We start from the raw sequence: 12,519 nt of genomic DNA on the forward strand, positions 1-12,519 counted from the left end.
TATTTTCTGTCCTCTTGTAGGCCCATCTTTATATTTACCTCTTACTCTTGAATCTTTTTCCACGTCTGTGGTTAAACTTGATTTGTGATGCTTAGGTTAATTGTTAAGCTCCCATTAACATTCATGACATGTGTATTCAAACCTTGAAATGGAGAAAAATCTGAGTGTATGTCTTGTTAAACCAGATTTAAACATTGACACAGATCAGCTGTAGTTTAATTGAGTACAACAGAGTACTTGTGTTCACCAAGCAGGACATAAATGCAATATTGATTTAATACGTAAACAAGGCTGCTGACAGACTTTGCCGAGCCCTGGAGAAATGGGGGCATGTTGTTTTGGCTTCAGCCCCCTGGAAGGAGGTGAGGCCTCAGCAGAAAGCGTGGGCTGAGGGCTAGCTTACTTCAATCAGCCCTCCTATTGCTGGCCCTGCACCTAAACCATCTATTAGATCAAGATTTTTTTTCTTAGCTGTACATTCACACCTCACTGAACACCTCCAAACTTTATCACTGGAAGTTTTATGCCTTGTGTGCATGGGAAAGATGTATCTGTATAAAGTAAAGATGTGAATGTAAGCTCTAGCAGTTGCGCTATGATAATTCTCTGAATGAATGGACACTTACTCTGGGATAATAATTTCTTTTCCTGATTTACTTTGTTGCCTTGGAAGGTGTTCAAGTTAAGTTTAAAAGATCTATTTTTATTTCCCATGTAGGCAAACCTTTAATAAAAACGTACTGGTCATGTATCATCTATTTCTAAACTAAAAGTATTTATCTTGTGCAAAGTAGCATAGTGTAAAGCCTACCCTTTAACTACTGAGTGAAGCCCTTCCACCCCCCACCATAAATGGTTCCTGTTGACAGTGCTAATAGATGGCATCCTTTATTTAGTCATTATACAAGTAAAAGTGCAGAGAGCCATAGCACAGAGTTTTCGAAATTACCTGTTAAAATCAACATGTTCTTCTTAAAAGTTAATTGCAAAGGTGTGATTGCACCAAAGTGCATCAGTCTTTTCTATGGCCATTTTGACTTCTGTGCGAAAGCTGTTGGTTGTATCAAGTGCTGTAGAACATCAAAACGCGATTTTTTCTTTGTGAAAAACACTTCTATAGCATTTATTTTTAAATGTTTTTCGAAAGATTAAAAAACATAGATACATTAAGTGGGCTGAAATAATTTTTAAAAGATTATTTTAGCCTTCAAATTGTATATTCTTGCTTTTATGATGAATATATCTTAACCCATTAAGGCTATCTTCATTAATTAAAAACAAACAAACAAAAAAAACCCCCTAAACTTTAAAATCAGTACATTCTTCTCAAAAGTAAATTCAGCAGTGTTTGCGCAGCTCTCTCCACTGCTGTATGGTTTGTAATTGCAAAAATGATTAACTATTTTTTTCTCTTACAGTAAACTGTCCAGAATTGCAGTGCAACTTCCTCTTCCTTTGTCTGTAGCTGTGGTGGCCTTTGGACCAATGCATTTTTACAGAGTACCATACTTTGTAATCTTTTCTCTTTTTCTACATGTGTTATGTTGCATTGTGTAATCGGAAAAGCAATGTGACTTGGAAAGGAGTGCTGCAAAAAAAAAAAAAAAATACAAAGTTGAACAAAGTAACGTCCGGAACAGTGTAACATCTAATCAACATCATTTGGAGATGACAAGAGTTGTGATCACTTATGAAATTTGGGGTGTTTGTGAAATATTAGAAACCTTCTTGTGGTGGTGGTTTGAAAAATTGCTGGGGTAATTGCAGTATGTCTCTGGACTGCAAAATCTGCATAACTCTTGAGAATTCTAGATTTCAATAGTTTTCATTTTGTATTTGCACTGCAGACATTGACATTTCTGTTGACAATTGGTTTTCTGTTGAAATATGTTTACCCTACAATGTGTGTTTATTGAACCTGAGTCTTAAAATATGATGGGAAGAATTCACAGATGCTTGAAAGTACATTGTATCACAGATGCTAACTAGCCAAGAATACTCTTAATCATTTTATGCCACTCTAACAAGCCGTCAGAATTTTCTTTTTTCTTGTATCTGTACAAACTAGAATATATTGTCTACTGATCCGTTATTTCTAACAAATCAAATATTTTTATCAGTGTCTGTGGCACACTTTTGTGATTACTGAAACTGTTTGGTGGCTTATAAACTTAATCTTTTGAGAGAGTGCTAAAACTATATAGACTCTATGTTGCTTTCTGTTCAGGAAGAGTATCATCGATTCATACACAATTTCCATAATGTTGTTTTAAAACATTGGCAAAATCTGAAAATTGATATTCTGAACCTGCACCAGAATTTTAATAGTGGGAAATACTGACCATAATAATCAGCTCTGTAAAGTCACATTTTATTACCTCAATCCTACAGTGACTGGCATTAAAATACCTAAGAAAATATCTATAATGTATGGGGAAATCTCTCTTGGTATAATGTTTCCAAACAAAAATTGTGTCCATCAGGCTAAAATGATACATAATCTTTGTAAATCTGATTAGATGATTCTAAACCAGTGGTGGGCAACCTGTGCACTGGAGCATTCCAGCCCTGGGAAGGAGGGAGGCAGAGAAGCAGGGATGGAGCATGAATCAGCAGATTCATGGTGGCTCCAAAAGTGCTGGGTGAGAGGGGGAGGAGCGGGAAGTGTGGGTCTCCAGTGCGTAAGATGTGGATGGGATAGAGGGGCAGATGGGGGTTCCACAGGCTGCTCTGACCTGCTGAGATGGACAGGCACTCATGGGGCCCACTCACTCTTCTTGGTTGCCCATCACTGTTCTAAACAGATGGATCGACTACTCATTTTCATGTATCTTATCTATCGGTATTATTTCTGAGGCACCTATCTGATAGCTCTTTTTTAATCATGTCTTATTATGACTAGTTTGAGGAAATCCATTACCTACAGTCAAGTCACAGCATATGCTCCACGCAGCAGTTGAGCCTAACTTTTTTTGGCATCGTTCTTGCCTGAAGTGCCTCAGTGAATTCTGGCTTGTTTTTAAGAGTCATTTAGTTGAGCTGGCTGGAAAGATGCTGTAAGTTTAAGCAGTGAGTTTCCAGACTGAAAGTGTGAGGGGACCTGACTAAGTACAGTACCTTACGATTTGTCAGTTCATAACAAGCCAGTAGTCTAAGCTATGGGTGAACCCATAAACGGAACAGTAGCTAACAGTGTCATCATTGTTTATCAGAAATGTGTATGCTAATTTTCTAATCTCAAGATTTGTGTGATGCTAAATGATTCATAGATTTTGTAAATCAGAAGAGGTCTTTGAACAAACTGCATTCTGTTTGATTTCTGCCCAAATTTATGCCACAGTACATAGGTATATGACACAAACCCTCATAGTATGCTGTGTGTATTTGTAGCCAAATTCTTCAATTCATTATTTTGTATTCAAATATAGAGTAGATAATGATAATTTTAGTTTTGGAGGATTGTGTAACTTGAGAGAGTAGCAGAGCCATGTCGTTCTTTGTAAGCCATTCCACCCCAATGAAAGCTATTTATTGTAGGTTGGTCTTCCTTGCTGCATATTGTGCTATATTTCTATCATAGGGACTGCTTTTTGCTTCCCTGACAATGCACTGTGTAGCACCTTATTCTGCAAGTACAGACTCATCTACACTGTTGCAGTGGTTTGATATCCTCACTCCAGTTTAGCTTGCAGCACTATCTGTGTAGGCCCTCCTCTAATAAACGTAAGTGGGTGTCTTGGTCAGACAGGCATATGGAAGTTCTTGTGGACTGTGATTAAATTTCCTCAAATTCCTTTTCCAGGAGCTAAATAAAGTAAGCTCATTTATTCTCTTATTGTAAAGCGAGCTTTGCAGGCCAAATCAAGTCCCCTCTAGTTTTTCAACACCCTTTTTAAAGTATGGATACCAGAATTGGATACAGCGTTTTCAGCAGTGGTTTCACCAGTGCCTTATGTCAAATCACCTTCCTCCCTCTTAGGCTTGGTCTACATTAGGCAGGCAAGTAGTTTGCAGATACAAAATTCTAGCCATGGCAACTGTATGGCTAGAATCGACTTATGTGCAATCGACTTACCTGGCAGTCAACACAGAGGGAGGTTGACAGAGATAGTGAGGAGTACAGAGGTTAACTGCCAACCCCAGATAGTTCGATTTTGAGCGTCTCTACTAGGCACACAAAATCAAACTTGAAAAGATCTACCCTGACCAGGTTGCTCGTCCTGGAATTATAGACATAGCCTTTAGTTAAACACTTCTGTGAATGAGGAAAATAAAACCTGCCTTTAGTCTCATTTCTGTTGATTGTGGCCTTCTGTAGGAACCTATTTCATAAACTGCCATCTAAATAGCTTATGTTAAGATAGTTTACTTAAACTAGAATAACATTTTATTCTAATTTTTGTACGAAAATAGAGTAATTTATTTTCACTGTTTTGTAGGACAAATACCATCTGTCTCAAAATAAGAACTCATGTAAGTCAAACCACTTTCCCAAACCACTGTCACATGGTATGAATGGAACACCTTTCACATTAGATAAAAATTACACAGCTCTCTTGCATTTATGAATGGTGCAATTCATATAGCAATTTTTTAGCCGTGTTGGTACCAGGGATTAGGGAGGCAAGGTAGTATCTTGTATTGGACTGACTTCTGTTGGTGAAAGACAGGCTTACCGGCTCCACAGCTAAACCAGCTGTGACCAGAACTGCCAACAGAATTGTTGGGTCCCTGAATAAGGTGTTGGGGGCCCAGTTGTGAGGCTCCAAAAAGGGCAAGGCCTCAGGGCTAGCTTCCTCCAGCCAGCCCTTCATCACTGCCCACGCATACTACTTGGGGGTCCAGTGGCAATTTAAAGGGCTTGGGGCTCTGGCCACTGCTGCTGCCACTGTAGCAGCAGTGGTGGCTGGGAGCCCTGGTTCCTTTTAAATCACCAAGCCCTGGTGCAGCTGCCCCTTCCCCGCTCTCCACAGTTAGCAGCTCTGGCTGTCACACGGAGTACCATTCCCAGATCTGAATAACTTACCTGTGTAGCTCAAAAGCTTGTCTCTTTCACGATGTGAAAAGAAAATACCTGGTTAGAGCATTGGCCTTGTAAACCCAGAGTTATGAGTTCAATCCTTGAGTAGGGGACTGGACTTGATGAGCCCTCGATGTCTCTTCCAGTTCTATGATACCTCATCTCTATATAGCGCATGACAGGGAGAAAGAAGATGGCTACCAGAAACTAATGAACGACAGATGTTAACCCTAGGCTGAACAAATCCCTGTTGCCATGGCAGCCAAAGACCAATTACTTCAGTTAATTAAGACACTTAGTGACAAAGTTCCTAATTTCACAGAACTTCTGCGGTAGGCTGAATGTTCTCTCCCCAGCTGAGGAAAATGGCAGCTCTGTCTAATTGTTTACATCAGAGGCTCATTATAGCTCTGTCTAATTCCTTTACCTTAGGGGAAAGCCATAGTTGGATTTAGCTACTTTGATCATTGGCATAACAGGGAAAAGGGAGGGGAAACATCTTAGTCTTTATTGGCCTATTCGGACTGGAAGCAACAGATTAGATTTCTTATCTCAGTCTTTCCCCCTCTAGTAGGGGTTTTCCCCTCAGACTTCTGGAGCTGTTCCCCTGACAGGGCTCTCCCTGTCTCTCGTCTTTGTACCTCCAATATTCCTACCTGATGCCTGACAGCATGTCTGCAGTTCCTGTTCACTGGCAGTGCATCCTCCTCCCACAACTAATCTGACTAAAGTGGAGGCTTTTAATCAACATCAGATGGTCTTTGGCTCAGGTGTCCCAATCAAACCTAACCATCTCAATTGAATTTCTTCTAAAGATCCTGTGGGTTGGAGTGAGAGTCCCTATGTTTAAACTGGGGAATAAAACCACTAATTTTTTTTAAACCAGTACAAATTTAAATTCACCCTCTATAGGGAACCAAATTTACTTTGTGAAGAATGGTAAATATAACTGTGATACCAGACTAATATACTGTGTGTTAATATCTGTGAAACAATTCTTAATAGATTATAGGTCAAATATGTTGTAAATTTTTACTGGATTCTGCTTCCAGTTTATTCTTGTAATTTAGGCTACATTCTCCTCTCTTATGGTCAGATGACAGCAAGCAGTCTTAAAACAGAGTTATCTTGGGATATTGTAGGGGCTGTCTCCCGTCTCAAGGTGAAGATCGCTATTGACACGTAGGGGACTTAAGGCAAAGGAATTAGCCTACCCTTAGAAAATCAGGTTCTGTAAATGTAATGGAGTAGGTAATCTCACCCCATAACAGCAGACAAAGAGAGAATCAAAACCAGGACGGGAACAAAATTGTCATGTTAATTATCCTACTGTAGAATCAATATTTTGCATATGCGCTATAACTAGAAATTTTTAGTAAGGTGCCCCCACAGTAAAGTCCAGTATACTCTGTTGTCTTGAGTTGATGTATATTGTCTTTCCTTTCTGTGACCAAGCATATAGTTTTTCTTCACCGTCTTTTCTTCTTGCAATAATTAGTGTCTGCTCTGTAGTTTCCAGTTCATCATGTGACTGTATTGTACGATAATGGAAAGGAGAACATACCACCTCTGTTATTAGCTGTCTTTTTCAAACTAACATACCTCAAAATTGAATACTGTTTCAATTCAAAACAAAACTGAACTTCTACAAGTTGAGTGTCAGCATCATCCTAAATAGGGTTGGGGGTTGTGGGCGGGGGAGGTTTGTTTTAAAAATAATTGTGGTAACGGGAGTGTCATTTACAATTGTTTTTAATATGCAACACAGTTCAATATTTATTGTTTAGGGAACTGATTAAAACAGCAAGCAGTTGTACTTTGCAAACTGAATAGTACAGTAATACAGGACTGAGAAATAAACTAAAAAGTCTGTTTGATACACAGTAGGAGAAATTGGGAGTAGTGTCTGATTACCTACAATGGAGCTTTTATATGGAACTGAACAAAATGTAAGAAAATCCGGCAAAGGTACAGCTGAGCGTTGTATTAAGAGTTGTTGAACAGAAAGTAGTCTTGATAACATGAATCAAATTTGTATATTCTATTTAAGGGTTTAAAAGTTACTGGTTTTATCACCTACCATTCTTGATACAAAGCCAGTTTTTTCTGTCCCGTTACCTGTAATAAACATCTCAAATGCCAACTGATCATTCATTTCATTTGATAATAGCTTTTGATATAGCTGTTTTTCTAAATTTTGACAGGAGAGTATAAACATGGGTCTGGCACCTGTGCGCAAATTTAAACACTTACGAAGGACGTGTGATGATCAGCTGTCTTTCAATAAAATGGACTCCTTGCGCTTTTGGATCCCAGTATGACTTGTGATGAGGGAAGAGAGAATAGCCATGTTATAGATATGAAATCCTGCAGCGTAGTAGAACCACAGGTTTGGGGATTTTTCCAATGTTTATATAATACTGCTGCTGGTATAAATTGTTAAATTGCAAGAAAACTAAGTACAAAATACCCGAAAATTTTTAGGTTCATTTTATATTTCATGTTAAATGTGAAACATTTGTTCAGTTTTAGTATTTGACTTTTTACATTCCATTGGAAAATAAGTGAGCTCATTTTTATAACACTTAAGCACTGTGTTGCAAACTGTTTTAAAAAGCTCATTACCTTAGCAAAACATGCACATTTGCTACCAAAGCAAATATACAACTGTTATATACCTTTTGATGTATGTGCTAATGATCTACATTTAACAAACAAATCCATACAGGACTAAACAAAATCCAAGTTTTACTACTTAATTTTTTTAAAACTGGAGCTTTAAGATAGCATTCAAAATAAAATATTTAACATCTGTACACATTTCTTTGAAAAGCTTTTAGAATGGTACTTTGAAATATTTTCTTCATGAAGGAATGCAATAATGTTCCTAATTTAAAGAGTTGTGTAATCTAAAGGTTAAAATAAATAAAATGTATAAACTTGTACCTTAGAAAAACCCTTACTACAGTACTTCTGTGTTTTCTAATAATTTTCAAATGTCTTTAGAAGAAAATTGGCAGACTTTAATCAAGCAAATCTGCCTAGGCTCCCAATTCTGTAAGATACTTAAGTAAATGCCTGCGAAAATTGAGGCCTGAGGCAGAGCAGTGGTCGTTTGTGTGGATTCAAATTTAGGGCCTGATCTTGCAAACTGTTACATAGATAGTCCTAATTCATGAGTAATTCCACTTTACACTCAGATCTGACAAGCATGCCTGCATAGGCACAAGGCATGACTCTGTGGAGCTTCTTGCAGTAACAGGACCATAATTTGTAAGAATTTGTCAGTAAAGATATGCAGTATCCTTCCCTGACCCTAAGGAAAAATTGTGCAAACACTAGCAAGCATTGTATTCACAGTAATAAATGCTATAACTAATATCTTAAGTTTATGCAGGATTGGTCCATTAGAAACCAGCGTATTGAAGCTTTGTGTGTTCATCATAATACCAGTAAGAACTCAGACAAGTGAGAAAAATTTATTATAAATCTGAAAAAAAATGTATGAAACATTTTGTCTACATCTACATTAGAAGCATCTATCTACAAAAGTTACTGTTGGAAGAGATGTTCTGACAAAAACTTCTGTTGACAGATTGCGTCCACACATAAGCAGATCAATCTTTTGATCAACACCGTTGACAAAAGGGCTCCTGGAGCATCTACATGGCATTTTGTCAGCAGTTTCTGTTAACAAAATATATTTTGTGTGTAGATGCTCCACAGGTTTTGTTGATGAACCCTCAGTTTTTTCTACAAAACTCTCTAGTGTAGACATAGCCTTTGATTTAAGTTAATTTCTATTTTAGAATTTGACTGTTAACTTTTGTTAGAAATTCAAAGTTTAATTTTCAATTATGCAGCTGCAGCTTGAGAACAATGTTGGAGATACTTTGGTAACGAACAGCTATAACATTACAGCACTCTACAAAGAATAAAAATGATGTAGGTAATTAGAGTGCCAAACCAAAATGAAAGTGACATTTTTCTCACTGTGATTTAAAACATATAATTTTGTGGGGCAAAAAACCGTGCCTTATAGATCTAAATGAATACACTGCGGCTCTAGCTTGTAAACTTCTGTAGCCTTTGATTACATTGTGAAAGCTCAAATGAAATTGGCCAAAGAATTTTTTCCAAGTATGGATCATAAGTGCAACGTGATTGGGTAACAGGAGAGAAGCGGGTGTTAAGTTTCTTACTCTCTCTGTGTTCATTTTGGCATTCTTGGACACCTCCACTATTTTTGAATATAAATAATTTTTCTTTACATTGGTTGCTTTGAATCCAGACCTTAAAGTTAGGAAACAGTTGTTTAAATTAATTCCTGAACTCTTTCCATTGTGACAAAATAAATAACAAGAAAGAAGTGTAAACCTCAGGTGTGTGGTGTTGCTTTTTTATATCACAATCCTAATACTCTATAGAAATTACATGTCATTATATTAAGATTTTATTTTTCCCCTAGAAACCATACCTAAAGCAGTAAAGAATACAGAAAATATTACATTTAACAGTTCATCATTAATATCTGAGTCTATTTAAAAATGTTGGAAATTGCAAACAATTGTGGAATATTTATAATTTCAAAATGACCTTATTGACTTCTTGTAAAACTTTTCTGACAGTTTGGGATCCTGTATGGTCAGTTTAAACCAATATGAATGTTTTTGGTGGAGTTAACTCTAGCAATTAGAGGTTCACAGACAGTTGTCAGGGTTTTAACTAGAAGTGTGTGAATAGTTATTGTTCTTTATAAAAATGATTAACAGTTCTCAAATACACTTTATGCAATGTATGATAAATATAAATGCTTAGGGCCTGATCCTGTGAAGTGCTGACTACTCGTTGCAGGATATTGAGTACCTTTCTGAAATGAGTGAAAAGTAAGAGCTCTTGGCATCTTGCAGTATTGTGCTATTGGAGACCAGTCCTTTTCCTGTTGACATCAATGGGAGATATATTTGAATGGGAACTCATTTGGGAACTTCCTCTACCATGTGAAGGGTCTATTCTCTATAGTGTTTATTCCAATTTAATTTTACTTGTATTTTCCATACAAATGTGCATGATTTTTGGAGTATTTGGTCCAGCCTATATACTGTATTAAAAACACATTTTTGTGTTTAATTTTGTACTAACATTGCATTAATATAAATGGTTGTAAGTCACAAAAAGTGCCACTTGTTAATCAAACTGTGTGTAGAGTGTTGTGAATGTCATCTGTATTTTTACTTTACAAAAAACTATTGGGTATAGTGGTGAACATTTGCCTTCAGTCTTTGCTCAGGTATTAATGTGGATCAGTTCAGTGTGTTCCTTTCTAAATTGTAATACTTGGTATTCTAAGTATTCAGAAGGTAAAATAAAAAGAAAATAAAAATCATGAACAAAAGAACCATATGTGTTAATAGCAGTACTTTGGGGAATTTTGTAAGTTGTTCGAAATTAGAGGGTACTTGGCCTCCTTGGGCGTACTTCACATTGTACTCCACAGATTCCAAAATGTTAATTTGTACTTAGCTCTTAGTCACATCTGTCTAAATTTTCTAGGAAAAAATATAAAACTGAGGTGCAGTTTGCTGAAAAATCTATTCTTTCATCAATTCTAGTCTGCCTTCTTCCCCAACTATAACTTACATAGTATTTTTTTCTACATTAGTATGACTAACTTTCTCACTTTTCTCTCAACAACCCTGGGACCTGGTGGGTAAGTTTAGGTTGCTAGAGTGATTTGTCACAATTTGGCGGATGCCTAGTGCATTTACCAATTTGCTAAGGCTATATTATTGTTTCTGTTTCAGGCTATGTTTGTGTCCCGAAATAGAAACTGAATGTCCAAACACCACGCTTTAAATAGCAGGGCTATTTGGTTCCCAGTAACCTTTGTCATATGAGAGTTACCAGGAAGTTCAAAATAAGCACTTATTTCAAACTTCGAGGCAGTGTAGCCTGCACCATGTTCAAAAATAAGATGCCTGAAAGTAAGTTATGCAAGTCGCACAAAGTGTGTAACATTTATTATAAGTTATAAAGTATGCAACTTATTTTCAGTTAGAGCTACAGTATAGCCCTAGCCTTATTTACAATGTCTCCTAAAAGTAGGAAGAGGGGGTTGTGTGACACTTTTGTAGCTGTCATTGCCCCTTTGTGTTTTCAAGAACAAGAAGTCCTGTGGCACCTTATAGACTAACATATTTTGGCGCATAAGCTTTCGAGGGCACAGACCCGGTTCAACAGATGCATGAGTGGGGGTGGGGTTCCAGAGATGTATTGAAAGGTGGGGGGGGGTCCCAGTAAAAGGGAGGGTCAGAGCTGACAAGATCTATTCAGTCTGGGTGGGGACCCTCTTTTCAAATACTCCTCTGAACCCCCCGCCCCGACTCATGCATCTGATGAACCGGGTCTGTGCCCTCGAAAGCTTATGCTCCAAAATATCTGTTAGGCTATAAGGTGCCATAGGACTTGTTGTTCTCAAAGATACAGACTAACATGGCTACCTCTCTGATACATTTGTGTTTTGGCCACCTTCCAGATGATGTGATTCTGTGCTGATGATGCTCAGTAAAAAAATGTAGTAAATTTGTGACTGAACTCCCTGGGGGCAGGATTGAATGTCTCCTGAACTGTTTTACCCACAGATCTTAATTTTTATCAGGGGTGTGCCCAAGAAATGACTGAAATTTAAATAAACAATTATTTTTTAAAAAAATGATTAGCAAGTAGGCCCCAAATCTATTTTTCACAGAGAGAGAGCCATGTTAGTCTGTACTCCAACGAACCAGCAGAAATGTAGCACTTTGAAGACTAATAAAATGTCATTTTCTTAGTCTTTAAAGTGCTACATATCTGCTGTCTTATTTTGCACAGAAGGTACTGTAACATTCTTCTACTTTTCTATATCTGCATGATGATACCATTGTGACAAGTAACCATTAAGCAATAACAAATGCTTTAAAAAGTAATGACTTTACTTAACTTGAAACAAAACTCATAGGTCCTTTGTTTGCAAAGTGTGTAATAATGTCTGATTTGTTAATAGCTTGTTCTCTTTTGAGCTGTAGTACTGCTTGGTTAGAAACAGAAATATCTCCCATTGTAGTCCCCTGGTAAGTCATTAGTTGCTGCAAGCAAGAAAAACTGCTCTCATATTTAACTTGTCACTGTGCTAGTTAAATAATGAACTTAAAATTCCTGGTCCAGGAAAAAGAAAAATAGCTGCTTCCATGGTCAGCTAAAGCAAAAGCTCTCTGGGTCTTAGGTTTCACAGTTATCCCCTATTTTCTCTCAATGATTATTACTTTAGGCAGAAGTACAACCACATAATTATTAATCCAAAAAAAAAAAAGTTACAGGAATTTGATTTTACAAAATGCTTTATAGCAAGGTTGGACTAACCATTTGCAGCACTTCCTACCGGTCATTTGAGAAATGAGCTCTATTCCTCAGGGGGGCACCCTCTTTTGGCCAGTGTCTTGCCTGTTGTCACACTCTGCTCT

At 37.3% G+C, this 12,519-nt stretch overlaps 1 protein-coding gene across 1 annotated transcript in view; it reads left to right on the forward strand.

Moving 5' to 3' along the window:
• PGAP1 (post-GPI attachment to proteins inositol deacylase 1) overlaps positions 1-10,406 on the forward strand; it is a 65,620-nt gene extending 55,214 nt beyond the window's left edge. The window contains exon 27 of the mRNA XM_075001107.1: positions 1,419-10,406. Coding sequence (XP_074857208.1) covers positions 1,419-1,557 — 139 coding nt within the window. The 3' untranslated portion in view covers positions 1,558-10,406. The remainder of the gene's footprint in view (positions 1-1,418) is intronic.
• The last annotated feature ends 2,113 nt before the right edge of the window (positions 10,407-12,519 follow it).

The sequence above is a fragment of the Carettochelys insculpta genome, chromosome 8 (assembly GCF_033958435.1).
Source record: "Carettochelys insculpta isolate YL-2023 chromosome 8, ASM3395843v1, whole genome shotgun sequence".
Classification (NCBI taxonomy): Eukaryota; Metazoa; Chordata; order Testudines; family Carettochelyidae; genus Carettochelys; species Carettochelys insculpta.